The sequence below is a fragment of the Marmota flaviventris genome, chromosome 5 (assembly GCF_047511675.1).
Source record: "Marmota flaviventris isolate mMarFla1 chromosome 5, mMarFla1.hap1, whole genome shotgun sequence".
Taxonomy (NCBI): Eukaryota; Metazoa; Chordata; class Mammalia; order Rodentia; family Sciuridae; genus Marmota; species Marmota flaviventris.
In genome coordinates, this window is record NC_092502.1 from 59,097,729 (window position 1) to 59,117,780 (window position 20,052).

The 20,052-nt window shown below is 37.2% G+C and overlaps 1 protein-coding gene across 1 annotated transcript in view; it reads left to right on the forward strand.

Annotated features, from left to right (window-relative positions):
- Positions 1-1,407: 1,407 nt before the first annotated feature.
- Positions 1,408-20,052, forward strand: part of Adamts19 (ADAM metallopeptidase with thrombospondin type 1 motif 19) — a 258,371-nt gene continuing 239,726 nt past the window's right edge. The window contains exons 1-2 of the mRNA XM_027949358.3: positions 1,408-1,486; positions 2,082-2,752. Coding sequence (XP_027805159.2) covers positions 1,414-1,486; positions 2,082-2,752 — 744 coding nt within the window. The 5' untranslated portion in view covers positions 1,408-1,413. The remainder of the gene's footprint in view (positions 1,487-2,081; positions 2,753-20,052) is intronic.

Consider the following 20,052-nt stretch of genomic DNA (forward strand, 5'->3'; position numbering starts at 1 on the left):
GAAACTATATATTTGTTCAGATATAGTGAAAAGGCCTAAGGTACAAACAGGCAGGGGCAGTGGCTGTGGGACTCGGGCTCCTCTCCCAAGCTGCAGGACCAATCCACAGTTTCACGATCCCATGGCTTCCGGCTACATTCAAGGACGTAGAACATAATATTTAAAATTGATTTCCTTAGTCTTACTCCTATTAGGAAGGACTATGTGTGTATGATAGGAAAGAGAGAGAAGGATGGTGGGTGGGACAGGAGCACTGATGAATGAGCAGCAGAAGATAGGTGGGATTGGGATAAAGAGCTCTGAAATGTCAGGATGTCAGGGTAGTCAGGATAATGACTGTCCTGGGAACCTTTGAAGCACACTCCTTTACAAATTACATTATCTAACAAATTACAAGAGACAAAGGTGGGAAGACAAATCAAAGACCTTTGAGCTCTGTGCTCAGGTCTGCATTAAGTTTTGCTTTGTGTGTTGTGCAACTGGGGGAAGAAATGGACAAAAGGAGGAGCTTGAGTAAACGGGTGGTAAAAGAAAGCTTTGCTACCTGCACATGCCTCCACTGTGGAAGGGGTTAAGAGCAGAAGGTGGGGATGCAAATCGGGCCTTCTGGAATGGCCAATCAGAAGTCAGGAGAGGGAATTTGGGTCCCCAAGCTACCCCAACCCGGCGTTTGAGCACGTGTGCGGTGTTCTGGGACCTTTGTCCCGCAACGTCACGCCTGGCGGGCACCCCCTGATCCTCTATTGCTGTCGGATCTGCTAGATGTCTTTCTCCTCTACACACCACTTTGCGAATCATGTCTTTCTCACTTTACTCCTCATTCATTCTTTCCCGCGCGGGTGCGGGATAGAGCCTTAAGCTGGTGTTCCCAGGAGTGTGTGGAGCTTGGCACACCAAGTTGCTGAGACTGGGGCACCATCCTCCTGTTCCGCGCGGGTGCCGGCAGAGAGCCTCGGCTCGGACAACACAGCGCTCCTGCCCGCACGGGCAGTCCTCCTCTTGTCCCTGAGGCAGCACAGCACGCCCTGCGCCTCTCGGCTCTTGGCCGACTGTGCGTAGGTCCTGTAGGACTCCGACTGTAGCCCGCTCGGCCTTGGAAATCCCTGCAGCGTTCAGAACACAGAAACTAGACTCATCACCTAATTCGCCAGGGAGCCGGGGCGCTGCGGGGCCGCAGCGCTGCCTCCCCCGCTCCTCCCCCACCCCACCCCCGCCCGTGCTCTGGCGGCCTCCGGGAGTCACACAGCCTGCCCCCCCACCCCCCACCCCCGGCAGACAAAGGGCCTGGGCAAATTCGCCGCCTGGCCTCCTAGAGCTCCGGGGAGGCGTCTGCGCCCGCGGTGGATCGCGCAGGAGGCGCGCGCGGGGCGAGAAGCTGCGGCCGCGCTCGCGCGGTAGAGGAAAAGCCACGAGATGCGCCTGACTCACATCTGTTGCTGCTTCCTCCTTTACCATCTGGGGTTCCTATCGAATGAGATGGTTTCAGGTAAGGTGTTCCTTGAGTTTCCAGCTTCCTTTCCAACTTCCCCAGTGGAGATCAAGAAAACACGGGAGGGCAGAGTTGGTGCAACTGGTGCACGGTGAGCAGAGCTCAATGGGTAGCAATAAAAATAAGCGTGCTGATGCCTATGAGGGGTCAAACTAGGAAGCGAAGCTCACTTCTCCCAACCTCACTTTAACCATCTGTGAAATGAGCAATACCCTCTAGAGTAGTAATGTTTGCAAAGGTACATTTACAGCGCCTGGAGAAAATTTGAGAAGTATGCTCTGTCATATACTTTAGAAATCACTTAAATTGTGCTGGATTCTTTGCACTGATTTTCATCAACAGCGGTCATCAAACTTTGCTGGCCCACTCCCTCTCTCACCCCTGCATCATCGTACTTTCATTCTGAAAATGCTGGGGTCTGTAATCTGATTGCAAAGCATCGGGGTTTGCGAGCATTTCAGGAGCTAGACGGGTGGTCTCCATTCCTTTCAAGTGAGCGCCTTGTATCAGTACAGATTGTTGAGTCTGGGAATGCTTGTGCTACGGAACCGCCGCACTTTAAGTCCGGTACTTCTGTCTGCCCTGCCTGCAGGACTGCAGTTCGCCCCTGACCGCGAGGAGTGGGAAGTCGTATTTCCTGCACTCTGGCGCCCAGAGCCGGTGGATGCAGCGGGCGGCAGCGGGGGCAGCGCGGACCCAAGCTGGTTGCGCGGCATAGGGGGCGGCGGAGGCGCCCGGGGGCAGGCTGCCGGCAGCTCACGGGAGGTGCGCTCCGTGGCCCCCGCGCCACTGATAGAGCCCGCGGAGGGTCAGTCCGAGTCCCAGTTCCGACCTCCGTTGTCGCCAGGAGGTGAGGAGGACGAGGAGCTGGAATCACAGGAGCTGCCACGGGGATCCAACGGTGCTGCCGCCGTGTCCTCGGGAGTCCCGGCCTCGTGGCAGCCGCCGCGGGTCCCACAGCCGCGGCCGTCCCCGTCCCCGTCTCCGTTCCCTCCTCGAGCCCAGCAAGCCGAACAAGACAGCGATGAGGTGTTGCTGAGGATCCCGGCCTTCTCCCGGGACCTGTACCTGCTGCTTCGGAGAGATGGACGCTTCTTGGCTCCGCGCTTCGCTGTGGAACAGCGGCCAAGTCCAGGCCCGGGCCCCACGGGGGCAGCCACTCCGCGCCCTCCTGCCCCTCCCGATGCCTCCTGCTTTTACACCGGGGCGGTGCTGCGGCACCCAGGCTCACTGGCCTCTTTTAGCACCTGTGGAGGTGGTCTGGTAAGCGCCTTTCCTCCCCAGCTCTCCACCTTCCCTGCTACCTCTTTGCTTCCCCTCCATACAACAAGCTGATTTGCATGCACCTCCTCCTCGTTTTCAATGTATTCCTCATGAATTTTGCCTTACACAGCACCATCCAGGTGTCTGCATCCTTTGCTTCCAATGGAACATCTTCAGGGTAGACCAGTGAATCAGAAGTCTATTGGATATATAAATGGCCTCCTTCTAGATGGTTATAAAATTTATTTTGAGTACTATATTAAATTCTGCCTCCTTGTTACTTTTTCCCGGTGTTCAACTTCTTTCTTTCTCCCGAGTTTCTAAAATAAGCCCACCATGAGATGTTTTTTAGCAGATTGAAATCAACCAATCTGTTCACTGCTAAAGCTCTTTCGCGTTTGCTCCTCACCCTCAGCTCCTCATCTGTTGTCTTACTTTTTTAATGCCCTACTTCAGAATTGTCAGAACAGCAAGTCTACAATTTAAATACATCTACAACCATACTAGACACCTGTTCACAGTTTCTGTCAGACAGAGTCAGTCAGCTGAAAGCCTGACACTGTTGTCTAATGAATGACAGTGGAGTCCAATCAGTAGTCAAAGGGTTATGGGTCTATGACCAACCATTTTCTCATCTAAGGTTTACATTTTACTGGACAATAGCTCCAATTTTTCTTTCTTCACTTCACATAGGAAAGTGGCAAGGTTGAAAGCTTTGTTAAGAGGCTGTAGGGACTAAGGTGTCAAAGCCACTTACTCTTTTAATGTACATTGTTTGTTTTTTCTCCCTGTGTCTTAACCCAGGGTTTGGCATAATTATTGCCTTCCATAGTTGGCCTTTATTTGGTGTATGTGTATATGTGTGTGGGTGGGGGAGTTCAGGGGATAAAATATATATAAAATAAAATTTACCACTGGAACCACTTTTATAGGCACAGGTCAGTGGCAATAAGTATATGTTGTTGTACAACCCGCACTACTGTGACCTTTACTTTTGGTTTAAGGCAAAACTCATAAAATATCAAAAATGCCCATGTGATTTGTGGCTTCACTTTGCTGTTCATACTGGGCCATTGATGAAATCCACAAGAACACATCTGAAAGTAACTTGCTCATTTGGAGAAAAACCCAATAGCAATGAAAAGCTGAAAATATTAGCACAACTAAAGCCATGAAATGTAAAAAGATGATTAAAAATCCAAATGAAACAAAACTAGAAATTTTTATTCACGTCCCTCTAAGGTCCCATAGTCAATTGATTAAATTGCTGGATAGGTACATATTTTACTAGATTCACAGAATGGTGAGTATTCAACTATGGAAATTTTTTAGTATAAGTGAAAAAATTTGGCATGGAAAAATTACATGAAAAGCATTTACAAATGTTTTCTGTGGAACTGATGTTTGAACACTTCACTGGGGAAAACATTTTGTGGGCATTTCATTGTCCACTAGATTTTGGCTAGGGATTAAATAATTACATATAGGAAGTTCCTGGTGTAGTAAGAGCAATAGGGGATAAAACATTTCACTGTGTTGAAACATGGACTATTGGTCAGATTTTCCAAATGAGCTATGTGCCCTCTCTATATACTTAAGGGACCAATGCTAAAGTTATGAGTAGGTTTTTCATAGACTGAATAGGAGTTTGACATACCTCCATGTTTATCATGTTGGCTTTTTGCTCACTTTTCCTATTAGGCATATATATGTGTGTGTGTGTGTGTGTGTGTGTGTGTGTGTATGTGTGTATGTCCTGAACTGGGAAGTCTTTGTTATTGAGGAAAACTGATGTTGCCAGCAATACAGTATAGCAGTCAGACTTTGAGTAAAATGTTAGGCAAATAGCCAAGAAGGGTGGTTTGTTACTCCAGACTGCCATGCCATCCCCTTATAAGCTGGTGGATTAGGAAAGAGAGAACATGATTTGTTATCTGGACTCTGGTGTTGGCTTGCTCCCTGATACTGATAAGTTCTTTACCTCTCCCATAAGTAAGAAGTGAGAATTAGATGATTGAATTAAAAAAATGAAGCAGTGGAGTTAGAATCCTATTAATTGTTTAAATGTATTCTAGAGCCTATATTAGGATCTAGAATGCCCTGTCTTTAGGGGCCCACAGATGAGGAGTGTGTATATATCCCATGCATAGGCCAGAAGATGCTAAAATGTCTGTGGTATCAGGCCTGAAACGTCTTATCTGCTAGAGTATTGGCTTTCTCTCTGTGTGTTACAGATGCAAATAGGGAAATACAATAGGCTGAGGTATGTGCAAACACAGGAATGGTAAGGACAGTGATATGGCAGTACTTGTTGCTTTTTTTTTTTTTTTTTAATTTCCAAGACATTGTAAGGTGTCTAGTTTTTAGTAGGCATTAAGTAAAAGTTGCTGAAGAATAATATATAATGCATAAAGTACTTTATTACATTTTAAATGATAGTTTGTGAAAAATTAAAATATATATGTAGCAAATTCTGTGAAACAGTGCAATAATTATGTTTGCTCACAATTAACTTAATACCTTAGAAATACACACACACACACACACACACACATAAGTTCTGGGCCAAATGAAAATATGTCAATACCTACTTTGCCTATGACTGAATGCATAGATTATTTATTGAGGATGATAAGAAGTGACTACTACATCTATTACCACATTATTTGCTTAAATTTAGAATTTTATACTTTGGCAATTATTTTGATTAGTTTGATTAAACAGAATATGGAGACTTGTATAAATTCAGTTTTTTTTTTTCTGTCTCTTCCTTTTTTCCTTTTGCAATTTATCTATCTGCCTGTCTTTCCTTCCTCCCTTCCTTCCTCCTTTTCTCCCTTCCTTCCTCCCTCCTTCCCTCCCTCCCTTCCTTCCTTCCTTCCTCCCTCCCTCCCTTCCTCCCTCCCTTCCTTCCTTCCTTCCTTCCTTCCTTCCTTCAGATTTAACCCAGGGACACTTAACCACTGAGCCACATACCCAGACCTTTTTATTTATTTAATATTTTTTATTAAATAAAAGAGATCTTGAGACAAGATCTTGCTAAGTTGTTTAGGGCCTTGCTAAGTTCCTGAGGATGGCTTTGAACTTGCAATCCTCCTGCCTCAGCTTCCTAAATTGGTGAGATTACAGGTGTGTGCCACCATGCCAGGCTGCAATTTACCCTTTTACCTGAATCAAAGTACTCTATGCTGTGGCATGTTTTGAAGAATTTAATATTTTAGGACCTCCACTTTGGACGTCACTGTGGCAAAAACCAATGTGAAGGCAAGTGTCAGGGCAGGGATGGGGGAAGACAAGTAAATAACAAGGAGAACAAATGAAATTCACATCTAAACGAAAAGGTGAAAATGACTGATTGACTGCATACATGTATGGTCTTCATTCAAGCCATGTTTTAGAAATGATAGAAAAATATTCTGGACAAATCTAAAACACTACTATAAGAGAATGCCATGAATACATCAGACATTTTGAATATCTCCTGAAAAACTGAAAATAGTTTGGTGGGATTAACACAAAGCATACAGACATAAGAAAACATCTGTGTGTGACGGGAGCTGTGCCAAAATGCTGCTGTACATTCAAGGAAAGAGAATGCAGAAGCAGAATGGAACCACATAGCCACAGTGGAATTTGCCTTTTCTGACATCCAATTATGCCAAGTAGTTATTGAAAGCCACATGTATGTGTCTGTAGGCAAAAGAAGAGAGAATAGAGGCAGGGCTTTCCTGGTCATATTGGTGACACCCAGGGTGTATAGAGTCTCCATTCTCAAAGAATGAGCTATTGTCTCCTTGAATGATGTCTCAATGAATGGTCCTATCTGACTCTAAATAACTAGAGTGGAGTTGAGTAATCTGAACGAGACACAACAGATAGGTGAGCTAGAAGCCAAAATAAATAAATAAACAATTGATAAAAAAATGGATGAGCTAACAGCCAAGAACACTTTTAAGAATATAAATCATATAAAAGATAGTCAGCAAATACTGGTTAATTATTACATGAGGCAACAAAATTAATAGGCTAAGTAAAATGCTATAACAAGACAGTAGTGCTCAGAAGAGGAAGAACCAATATATGTTCATGGAAAAAAATTAAAACCTAACAAATTGCTATCCACAAAAATGTTTTGATACCAGGAAATTAAAATTGCATGAATATTAGAATTAAAGTTTTATAGATGAACTGATAGGTAAATTTGTGACCTAGAAGATCAAATCCAGAAATTAATTCAGAACATAAGACAAAGGGCAAATGGATACAAAGTGTGAAAGAACATTGGTGATCTATGATTTATAGGTCAAGATCCAAAATTTCTCTAATAGTTAATGCTTTTTGAAAAATCAGGTAAAGGTAAAATTTTTAAATGCATGTAGTAGTATACCTCCTAGATTGACTAAGTTTAGGATATGAGGCCAGGTTAGATAGATGGTGTTCCAGGTGAGCCTTACTCAGTGTATACTAAAACCAATTTCCAATATGGGTCTCTCTACTTGACATGAAAAATTTTAGAAAAATGCAAAGCAGTTTATGTATAGAATACTGAATTTTGAAGATTTTCCAGTTGTTTCTTGGTGCCTAGTCTCAAATAAAATTACAGCAATTTTTCACAACTTTTTCTTATTTTCCCCAAATTTTCATAGAAACAAAGATGTATTTTGCACTCCTATTTTACTTGCTTTAGAATTTAGTGTTTGATTATGTAATTAAAAAATGTTGTGCCTTGATACACTCAAACGAATATAGCTGAGTGTTGGTAAATATTCAGGCTCAGTGGTAGGAATAATGCATGCAATAAGACCAGGGAAGAGGCTGCTACTCATGAGTGTTTGACATGCTGCAGGCTTCATTGTCTTATTTTTCAGGTAGAGTGTAGAGTATTTAATTAAATGATTTGAGTTGAATTAGTTGATACAGCCAATATGGGTTAGGTAGAGATTGATACTTTTTTTTTTGGTAACAGCATCAATTTGTCAGAGATGAGATATAAACCTTCAGAATGATTGATCAGTTTCCAAACTCAGCATGTTGCAAATAGAGATCCAAATTTTGAAACTGTGGCAGAATAATAGGAAATCAAAGACAAAGAGAGAACCCTATCAGCTTAATAATGAGAGATTATCTATAATGTTGGTTGACTTTTGAGGATCGAGTCAACTGGATAACTGGAGCATCAACTATCTCCAGAGTTCAAAGAAGTGATTTTCAATCCTGGATGGAACTTGACTACCATTCAATCCTGAGGCCGAAATGAAATTATTTTCAAAATTTTAAGGACTCCAAGTTTATCATACATAAACCTCTAAAAATGGATGCAACGAGTAGTCTCTGTCAACACCTGTTCATCATTAATTACTCAGTGTTGTGTTCTAAGAATAACCAGGTTTGTCCAATTCTAGCATGTTGATCCAGAGATAGTTAATGCCTTAACAAATATGCATATATAAATTCATAGCTTTAAAAAATTTCACACTGTTAATGCACATATAGACACACATACACACATCCCCTTAGATCACAAATGCATGAAGATTTTCCCCTCTTCCAGTAGTACTGTTTTATCCAATCTCAGCATGTGTCATAATTTACTTAATTCTATTTGGTGTTAATGAACATTTAATTCTAATATTCTCCTATTATGAACACTGCTAAATTTATATAAAATTCTTTAGACATGGCACCTTATCTATGTAATTTTTATCAAACAGTATGTGTATTGGTACTGCCTGATTTCATGCCATGGGGTCTGGTGCCACTTTATGCTCTCACGTCAGCAGATTATGAGAATGAATCTTTTTGTGATGGCAAGTGTTAGTGTTATTAAAAAGGTTGATCTTTATCAAATCTAATAGGCCAAATGTTATCTGAGGGTAACTTTAATTTACATTTTGTTTGGTTGTTACTGGTGAGGTTGAATGTCTTCATATTTCTTGAGCTTTTTATTCTCATTTCCTTTCTTGTTGTATTAATCAGCTTTTTAGACACTGTGATCAAATGCCTGAGAAAAACAACTTAAAGGAGAAAGGATTTAGTTTGGCTCATGCTTTCAGGAGTTTCAGTTCATGGTCAACTGACTCTGTTGCTTTTAGACCTGTGGCAAGGCCAAAACATGGTGAAAGAGCATGAGAGGAAAGCTATTTGTTTCATGGCAGTTAGTGGGGAAGAGAGAGAGAGAGAGAGAGAGAGAGAGAGAGAGAGAGAGAGATATCACACATGGGAGTCACAGGGAAGATGACCAGGGACAAGGTAAATCTTTCCAGGTCATGCCCTAGTGACCCACTTCTTTCATCTAGGCCTCACCTCCTACAGTGTCCACTGCCTCCCAATAATGTCACAAAATTATAAACCTACCAATGGAAGAATTCACTGATGAGGTTAGAGCCTTCATGATCCAAGCACTTCACCAGAGCCCCACCTCTGAACATTGTTGCACTGGAGACATGCCTTTAACATATTGGGGGACTTTCCAAATGGAAACCATAAAATCATTTGCAGAATTTGTCTTCCTGTCATTTACTCATTTTTATTAGATTTTTGCTTATCTTCATTTTTAATTCCAGCACTCTTTATACATTAGTATTTTAAAAGAAGATAAACACCAACTACAAAGTAATGCATGCTGAATATAGAAAAATTGCAAAATATATGTCATCTATAATCTTACCATTCAGTGATAAACACTATTAACTTTTTAGTGTTTATGATGAAAAGTAAATGGAAATTTTAAATGTATTTTTACATTTTTTCCCAGATTATTAGTAAGCTAAAGAAAGCACATTTTCTCAAACATAATTTTTGGTTCATTAGATTGGCACAAATTATGCAGATTGAGAATATCCAGTGGACATACTTGGAGAACACTTAATCTTACATGTTAACAGAAAGCAAATTGGGACTCTTTTATATTCTCTATTGAAAATTTAAATGTACTTATTGGTATGTTTAGCAGTTCTACTTGTAAAAATCAACTTTAGAGGAACAAACATATATATGAAAAAGATTTATGTATAAGCTATTTATTGCAGCATTTAGAGCATCATCAGTAGTAAACTAGTTACATCTATATATTGTGCTGGAGCCCAGAGAACAAAAAGAGATATAATTACTTGCTTTAAGGTATTTATGTTTCAAACCATTGTTCTAGCCTTCTATGTTCATCATAGTTCTTTTAGTAAATGTTCAATGGCTATTTATGAAATAACTGGTCTTTCAGTGAGTATATCTTTAAGACATTTCATAGTTTTCCAGATCAACTTTTAGAATGGCATATTTAGAGTGACACAGAGGGGAAGCTTCTGTAATGAAAGTGGAACCTCATGAGCATACTCCAGTCTTACTTAGGGAAGTTATATAATGTATTCTGATAAACAGAATAGCCATGTATTCTGAATAAGCTCCTTTCTGCATTAAAAGTTAATAAATCATCTAGTCATCTATCAATCTATGTTTCAGTTGCTTGTCCAATTTTACAAAAACAAGTTTATTTATTTAATATAAATAATATGCTTACTTATTTAAAGTTTATTAGCTAAATCATAAACAAGCATACTTTTCAAATAAGAAAATCTTTGTAGGAGTCAGAAAATATTTTTTGATAAAGCACATTGATGTTGAGCTCATGTCCAATTGAATGTTTCCATTTAATTTCAGTTACATTTTTATTCCAGATAATTTCACGTCTTTGTATTTGCTAAGTAAAGGATAATCAGAGAAATTCCAGGTTCATATGGGAAAGTTAAATTAGAGAAGAATTTCTGATATATTTTGGAACAATGGGAGAACCAGTAGTCCCTCTTGAAATTATTTGGGAGATTTCCTGAAAAGAAATTTTAAGGTTACCTTATCTTTATAAGCACACATGCAAGGACCATAATTTGATGCAGAGTTCATTTAGGGTGCAGCTATAGTGAGCACATCATCTTGTCTCCATCTCATCTTTATTCCAATGCCAAACCCTAGACTGAGGGAAGTGAGAAAATGGGATCGCAGCCATTCTAATGCTACCCAGATAGCTTACAGAATTATTTCATGGTGGTGTTGGGAAAACCCTTGGGTATTATATAGTTTAGTATTTGCCTTTTCCAGAAAGTGAAACTTAATTTTATCTCCTAATTAATATGCATATATCTGCAATAAATTAACTATTTAACCTTTAACTCAGATCATGAGGGAATGAAGCTGATGAATGAAGTCCAGTTTTGTCCCTATTAAATTATTCTGCTTTCCCGTTGCTCTCCACTGAGAGAAGGGATGGGGTTGGAAGGAAAGGAAGAGATGTCTGTAGATATCTAAACATAGTTTTTCTTCATAAGCACATTCAGAGTTCCAATATAAGGATGTTTGCCCAGGAATGTTTTTAGTACCTTTGCCTCAGCCTGGCTGTACCTAAAATAAATGACCACTTGAAGAGTGTGCTTACATTGGCACCATTTGGACAGGCTTGATGCCCTGTTTGTTAAACTATGCTATGTAGACACCTGTGTCAAAAACATGGAAGTAGGGTGCAGGGGAGGTAGGGGTTTGCTGAGGTAGAGATTAGTTGGATATTTTCCATTAAAATCAGAATTCCAGAGTGAACCTCAATTCTAAGAATGTATTTAAAAAGAATCTCCTAAAGTTCTCAGGCAAGCTAAAAATGGGAGGTCAGCCATTCCAGTGGTTCAGAAAACTACAGAACGCAGGATTTTAAGGGGCATTTTTGCATCCTCCAGACTCTACACACCTATAGATCTTGCAATCTTGCATGGATTTTTGATGCTCCCCCTCCCCCATGTCCCCTGCCACCCTCTTCCCTCCCTCCCTCCTCTCTCCTCCCCCCCTCGGCTCTAGTTATAGTACACTTGTATACCTCCTATCTTACCTTTTAACATCCTCCCCAGAATCCACTCATATGTTATTGAGCTAGAAAGAAATTTCATAGATTTCAAATTATTCATCCATAGACTATAAATATGAACTAGTTGGGTGGCAATAGAATGGGATAATACAGCCAGTATAACTGTTTATCTACTCTTCAGAGGGAAAGCAAGACGGGAGTTAAACTGTGCTTTCCATTCTAAAATCTGGAAGTAAATAGAACTAAATTATTTCAAATCATCATCAACAGTTCTATGAGTAACATAGCAGGAGGTTTACTCCAGCTGTTTCACAATAGTTATTTTAATAAACTAAAATTTATCAGAAACAAAGGATGAAATGTCTTTATATTAACAAAACCTACTGTAACACCAAGTTCAGATGTAAATAAATGAAGACTGAGGCACATTGTAGAGAAATATTTGAAAATGAGTTGTGAAGGCAAAATTGTAAGCTCTTATGGCACCTTATCTAGAATGTCAATGCAGTGTGCTCAGGTTAAGAGGTTGTTGGAAATGTATAAGAATTAAATAATGAACCATCTCAAACAACAGAAAGGAAATGACAGGTCTTGTCTACTGATTCGCATTCTAAGACAGGATGTCAAGATTCCTGTAAAACTCATTGGAATTAACAATCAAAAGAATTAAAATGCTAAGGAAAGGAGACAGGCATACCTTTATATTAGCTAGTCAAATTAGTGCATTTGGTTTATCTCCATGATAACTTGGATTTGAATTTATATAACAGCAACTAAAATGTTCCAGGTACCTTTATTTTAACATTATTATGTTATTAGCAAATATTTTAGCCTGTTCAACTTATAGATAAGCAAATAAATTATTAACAGAGGAACTTATGTATAATAAGTATGTCTGGGGACTTCATGGTGTTGTCTGACTCTTGTTTGTATCCTTGCAAAATAAACAGACTTTCAAAAATTTTACAACATCAAGATAGAAACTGAGTAATGTATTATGAGAATACAAATCCTGTATAAACCTAATTAACTCAGTATAAAGTTACAGTAATTTATTTTGGAAATAGTTACCTTTTTAAAGTTAAATTATTTAGTGCCCCATTTTGTTCACTAACAGATAATTCCTCTATAGAGATTTTCAATTGGAATTTCATTGGTGGTTCAACGTGAATTTTAAGATAGGTGGTTCCATTTAATAATGTTCTAAAATTATGTTGATATCTTAAGATAGAAATTTTTCTAAATGCAGCCTAATTATTTCTCATTAGTAAGATACATTCATGGATATGTCAAATTAATTTTTCTGGGGTAAATCATTACTTAAAATGTAACAATTTGAAAAGGATATTGTGAGTGCTTTTTTTCTAATATCCTTTTTTTCAGTTACAATTTACATGTCTTAACATCCAAGTGTATAGCTCAAGTTGTACACTTATGGAATTGTGCACATATCAGTTTTTGGATATTTTCTATCAACTCAAAGAATCCATTACACCCCTTTGCAGTCACTGTTTTCACCCCTAGCCTCAAGTAACCAATTCTCCATTTTCTGGCCACATAGAAAACTATTACATTTCATACAAATGGAATCACACAAAATTTGGTCTTTTGTTTCATCTGACTTCATTCACTTATGCCTTGGGGTTTCATCCATGTGGTATCATGTGTCAGCAGTGTGTTCTATTTTTCTTGACCAATGTTAGTCCATTGGCTGGAAGTACCACATTTTGTTTATCCATTTATCAGTTAATGGACATTTGGCTTACTTCCATGTTTTGGCCATTATGAATAATGCTAGTATAAACCTTTGCATACAGGTCTTTGTGTACATATATATTTCTGTTCTTCTGGAGTAGATATATAGGAGTGGAATTATGGTCATATGTTAAATTTGTGTTTAGTATTTTAAGAAACTGCCAAGCTGTTTTCTAAAACACTGCAGCTTTTTGTATTCACACCAGTGATGTATGAGAGTTCAAGTTCTCCACAGCCTCCACAATACTTAATTGTTGTCTCTTTTTTATTATTGTATGTTTCTATGCATGCAGTCCTATCTAACTGTGGTTTTAATTTGTGTTTCCTTAGTGAATAACTCTATTGAGTACCTTGTTAGGGGCCGAATCATAGCTGTTGATATATTATCTTTGATGAAATATCTATTAAAATCTTTTGTCCACTTTTTAATTAGTTCTTTTCTAAGATTCAGTTTTAAGAGATCTTTATGTACTTTGAATGTAAATTCACTATCAGATATATAATTTGTTGAAGTTTTCTTCTTGTCTACAGGTTTCTATTCATTTTCTTTATAGTGTCTTTTAAAGCCATTTAAAGTTTTGATAGATTTAGTTTTATCATATTTTTTATGGAATAGTGCTTTTGGTGTCCTAAGAATACTGTGTCTAACTGAAAGTCACAAGGACTTTGTCCTGTGTTTTCTATGATGAGGTTATAATTTCAGTTTTTACATTTAAGCAATGATTGATTTATTTTTGTGTAAGGGTTTAAATTAATCTTTTTGCATTTATATACACACATAATTGTATTTCAGCATCTTTTGTTAAAAATATATTTTTTTCTCACAAAATACTATAGGACTTTTGTTAAAACCAAATTTATCATAAATTCAAACATTTATTTTTGAATTAATAGCACTGTTGTTTTGAATTATATTTTATATATTCATATATACATAAGTTAGCCTGACATATGTAGTGCTATAATGTTTTTAATTTGGGAAATTTGAATTCTTCAATTTGGTTTTCTTTTTCAGAATTGCTTTGGCTACTCTGAGTCCTTTGCATTTGTATATAAATTTTAGAATCAGATTGTCAATATCTGCAAAGTATCTGGTAGAACATTGGTAGGGATTATGCTGAATGTAAGATTCAATTTTGGTAGAGTTCTTATCTCAAACAACTCAAAACTTTTTGGTTTCTCTGAAAAGGATTATTATTGGAACAATCATTAAGGGATATTTGTGAACACCCTAATGATTAACAAGGAATGAAATTAGCTCCTGATACCTGATATACTTAAAATGATCAATTTCAAACCATTGACACTATTTAAAATTCTTAAAGGATTCATGAGAATTGAATAACCAAGATACTGACTTGGAGGTATACAAATAAGGTACACAAAGCAGGAAGTGACACACTTAGTGTCTTCACAGTATCTGGACAGGAACCCAGGCATTAAACTCCATGAATGTTTCATTTGACCCAGAGATGTGACAAAAGACCATGAGGGTGAAAGTTCAAATCAAGCAGAAAAAAATACCGGCAGACTAAAAAATCCAAATTAATCCTTCTAGGAAGTGGGTTTCAATTACAAATATTCACTTAGTTTTTTTCTAAATGTAACCTTTATCAAAAGTATTGTATGTATTTAGTTAAACAGAACTACAGATTTCAGTATAGGACCTTTCACTAAAAACTAAACAATGTGCTGTCTCTGGCAATGTGAATTTTGAGAGAATTTCTCCAAACTGCAGAAGTTACAATTGAGAAAAAAAAAGTCGGGGAAATAAAGGCTCTTTGATAGTTAATCTATTAGACATTAATTTAATAATGATATAAAGAAACCTAGGAAAGGACAGGGATACTGTATATATAGTAGTCTCACTTTGTGTTGTTGTTGTTTGTTTGTTTTGTTTCTTTTTGGTACCTGGGATTGAACTCAGGGAACACCTGACCACTGAGACACATCCCCAGACATTTTGTATTTTATTTAGAGACCAAGTCTCACTGAGTTGCTTAGCACCTTGCTTTTGCTGAGGCTGGCTTTGAATTCGCAATCCTTCTGCCTCAGCCTCCTAAGCTGCTGGGATTACAGGCATGCATACTATGCCAGACTGTTGCCTCCCACTTTATTTAGTGTTATACTTTCTGAAACTTCTATTACCAGTAGTTGATTGGTATGAAATATTAAATGGATTATTCCAGAAATGAGCAATTTGTAAGTTTTACATTGTTCAGCTTTCTGAGTAGTATGATCAATTCTCTTATAGTCCCACTTCCTCACACTAAGGACATAAATAAATCATCACCTCTGTCCAGTGTACCTATACTGTATGTCTTACCCACCCTGTTAGTGACTTTATAGCTGTCTAGTGTATTAGATTCAGTGCCACAGAATCACAGGACTTGTGTTCAAGTAAGTAATCCTTATTTTACTTCATAACAGTTCCAAAATGTAAGAGTCATGATGCTGTCAATTTTATTACAGTATATTGTTACACTTGTTCTATTTTATTATTAATTATCTTGGTTAATCCTATACTGTATCTAAATTGTAAATTAAACTGTATCATAGTATAAATAGGGTTTGCTACTATTCATGGTTTCAGGCATCCTCTAGGAGTTTTGGAATGTATTACCATGGACAAGAGAGAATACTATAGTAATTACAATAAATAATTTCCCCCATTGTAGCAGCTCTCAAGAGAGGTATTTCTTGACATTGACAATGTCTTGGAATTGAAAAAAATATGACTTGAAAGGAAATGTAGATGTACTATCATTTTAGGAAGTAAACATTTATGAGGATTTAGTAGCAATTGTTGTCCTGGAAAAACTTGGCTTAGTAAGTGAAAGAGAATGCTATCCAAATAGTTCTATCAAGTCTCTGATTTTGGGTAATAACATATAGAAATATACACAGGAAAGGCAAGCTTTATAGTTGTTTATTTTAATGTGCTTGAATTTATTTTGTTGAAGTTGATGCTAGGTCAGGATTAAGTCAACTTTTTATCCTATAAGTCTTATATTTAGTCTGAACTTTATGGGACAAAGTGATGTCCAAGAATTCTGTCAAGAGAGATGCTTTGGAGTACTCAGAAAAAAACAGACCAGACATAAATACACATATTACTTAAAATCCATGTCTTAGCTAGTAAAATGGTAGATTAGCTTAGAAATAGATATTAATACTAATTTAATTCCCATGATTGTTTGTTTTGAACTTTCAGTTTCTGTAGTGTCTTCTTTTCAGGCCCAAGAGTTTACATGGTTTGTATGAATTAACACAGCCTTCTATAAGGAAGGTAGAGTCACGAAAGGGGTTAGCGGGTGGAAAGATAAAGAGGAAAAGTAAATCCAGTGATGCATACTTAGAGTATGTTTTAAGCTTGAAAATACGGAAACCCCTTATTTCCATTTGAAATGCTTTGGAATAACGTGTTACAGTGCCCTTGGGGACAGCCTACCACTGCACATTAATATGGTTTAAAAGGTCTCCAAAGCATTTGCCTATAGTTAGCTCAGTTGTAGTATTTTAGTAAGTGTTCTAATAACTTGGCTGCTCTTTCCTTTGGCTGTGGAGTCTCCACAAGTGTGCAGTGTCCAATTTTTGGGTCTTTGGTCACATGGTCTTACGTGTTCATGTTCTGAACCTATTAATAACTCACCATAGGCTTGTAAGAGAATACATCAGACTCTATATTGGAACTGCATAATCAACTGTCTGCTTAATCCTTCTCTCATTTCTTTCCATTACCTCCTCCTCTACAAGATACACATTCAATCCTCTACTTAGTGCTTATAATCATTCCTGGTCCTGTTACTCTGAAAGGCATTTCAGTAAATTAAATCCTGGAGAGTTAAAAAAAAAATACAAGTGAAAGAGAAAACAGTGTAGACTGACACAATAATATACATGGCTAGGGGCTGAGGTTGTGGTAGAGTGCTTGCCTAGCACATGCTGGGTCCTGGGTTCAATCCTCAGTACCACATAAAAATAAATAGACAAAATAAAGGTATTTGAAAAAAATAATAATATACTTGGATAAAACCATGATAATAACAGTAAATGATAATAAGGTACTTTAGAGTTTCTAAATTTTATTTATAAATTCTTTTGGCCATAGTATGGCTACATACTTTCTAGAAAACCAGTGACCTTCTGAAAGACATATTTCTACTTTTTAGAAACAAAGTTGTATTGTGAGGGCTCTAAAGGATGTTGGATATGGAGGGAACTTTTTTGTTGTTAATAAAATAATATGCTATAATTTCAGTTTCTTCCTTAGCACAAGTTGAGTATGGACATGCTTATTTTATCTTTTAATGTATATGATACTCTTTATATCATATATTTTGAAAGTGCTAGTAAAATTTACATATATGAAAAAGTATAGTTTCCTGTGTCATTGAAGTGGTAGATCATAAATGACAAGAGCCATACATATGAGGAATGGAAAAAGGAACAGGTTATTTCACTAATCAAACATACAAGGCCGGTTACCAAGCAACATGTCCACCTTTTTCTTTATACACTCAATCAAGGAAAATCAGCAAATGGAAATGTTACTGTTTATATTTTCACTGATTAAAAATATACAAATAGTTGAGGTACAAGATATATGAGGTGATATTTATTGACTACTATTATAAAGCAGATTTTTTGTTACAATGTATGGATAATTTTCATAGAAAACTACTAAAGTATATGCTCAGTTTTATAGATAAGAAGGCAAAAGTTCCAGGACCTTAAATAATTCACCTAAGTCAAGCAGCTGGTAATATCTGAGGGTGAATTGAAAGCTGAGAACTCGGGAGGGGGGAGAGGAGTAAAGGGGAAGATTTTTTTTTTTTTTTAAATTCAATTTATCAGAGATGTATAACACACTTCTGTTATTTTAATTCTTTGATCTAAGGTATGGGTAGAACTTCACAAGGAATAGGTACAAGAGTAACATGAGAAATGGTAGAAATGTAATTTGTCTTTCTCTTTCTAGTTTCTGTCTTGTGTTAATATGCCTAAAATTTTAAAGCAAGAACTTATCATACAATAAAGAGCTTTCCTTTAAAATATGCCTGACATCACCCAATCACAAAGAAAGGAACTTACTAATTTCACCTTCTCATTTTATTTTTGGAAATTTCTGTTGTTGGAAAGCTCTGGCATCTTGGAATTAATCTTGTTCTGGTTTTTGTATTCTAGAGGATGATATATCTCTCTGATGATAGCAACAATGACAGTAACACAACTGTAAACAACAATGATCATTTATGAATGAATCAGTTAAGTTTTGTATATAGTACCTCACTGTTCAATTTTTTAAAGGCAGATAGGGTGTGATTGGGGGAGGTGGGTTCCTGGGGTCATGCCTTAGGGGTATATATTTTATATCTGGTATATATTTTGTATCTGGCAAATGGAATCTCTCTCTCTCTCTCCCTCCCTCCCTCCCTCCCTCTCTCTCTAATCATCATAAGAACCACTCCCCTCTACCACATTTTTCTGCCATGAGATTCTGCCTCACCTCAAGCACCAAGGAATGGAGCCAACTATTTAAGGACTGAGACCTCTGAAACAGTGAACCCCCAAATAATCCTCTTCTAAAATTGTTCTGATCAAGTCTTTTAGTAACAGGAGTGAAAAAGCTATAAATAAATGGATGAAATCATTTATCCCAATAATTTATGGTTGTATTGACACTTGAAAATATGTGTAATTAACCATGCAATCAGAATGACAGAGAAAAAAATATTCATCTTAGTAGATACAGATGAATAATTCGACAAAATGTAACTTCATGATAAAAACTGTCAAAAAACTAGGAATAGAAAGCATTTTCTTAACTTCACTAAGGGTACATATGAAAACCATAGATGAGGTAGCATACCACTTAATTCTAAAGTACCCAGTATTTTCCATTAAGATCAGGAACAGAGCAATGATGGCATTGTCCCTATTAATCTCTGTAATTAAGGTCCAGCACAATAGAAAAGAAAATAAATGAAATCATTCAGATTTTTTAGGAAGAAACCTAGCTGATTTTATATACATGAAGCATGGTTTGTACAGATAATTCTTCCAAAACTCAGTGAGTTGAGCAAGGTTGCAGATATAAAGTCTATGTCTAAGTATCAATAATCTTTTTTTAAAAAATATATTTTAGTTGCCAATGAAATTTTTAACTTTATTTATATGTGGTGTTGAGGATGGAACCCAGGGCCTTACAAATGTTAGGCAAGCGCTCTACCACTGAGCCACAACCCCAGTCCCAATGCCAATAATCTTTATGGTATCAATGGATGCTTAAAAATTGAAGTTTTAAAAAATACCATTCAATATACTATCAAATGTATGAAATACTTAGACATAAATGTAATATAACATATACTCAGATAATGAAAATTAGAAAATATTGCTGAAAAAATTAAAGAATATCTAAATAAATGAAGAAATATACAAAGTTCATGAATCAGAAAACTGTTTTGTTAAGATGTCAATTATTTCTGAATAGATCTATGTACTAATACTCTAATGTTTTTGTTTTTTTTTTAAATTGACTTTTTGGGTAGAGGTTGATAAGCAAAGCATATTTCAAATTTTTATGAAACTGCAAAGTACTTAAAAGGCCAAAACAATTTTGGAATGAACAAAGTTGGAGGACTTACACTAACTTTGAAGTGATACTGGAAAGTTTTGTAATCAAGATAGGAGTGGTATTGGC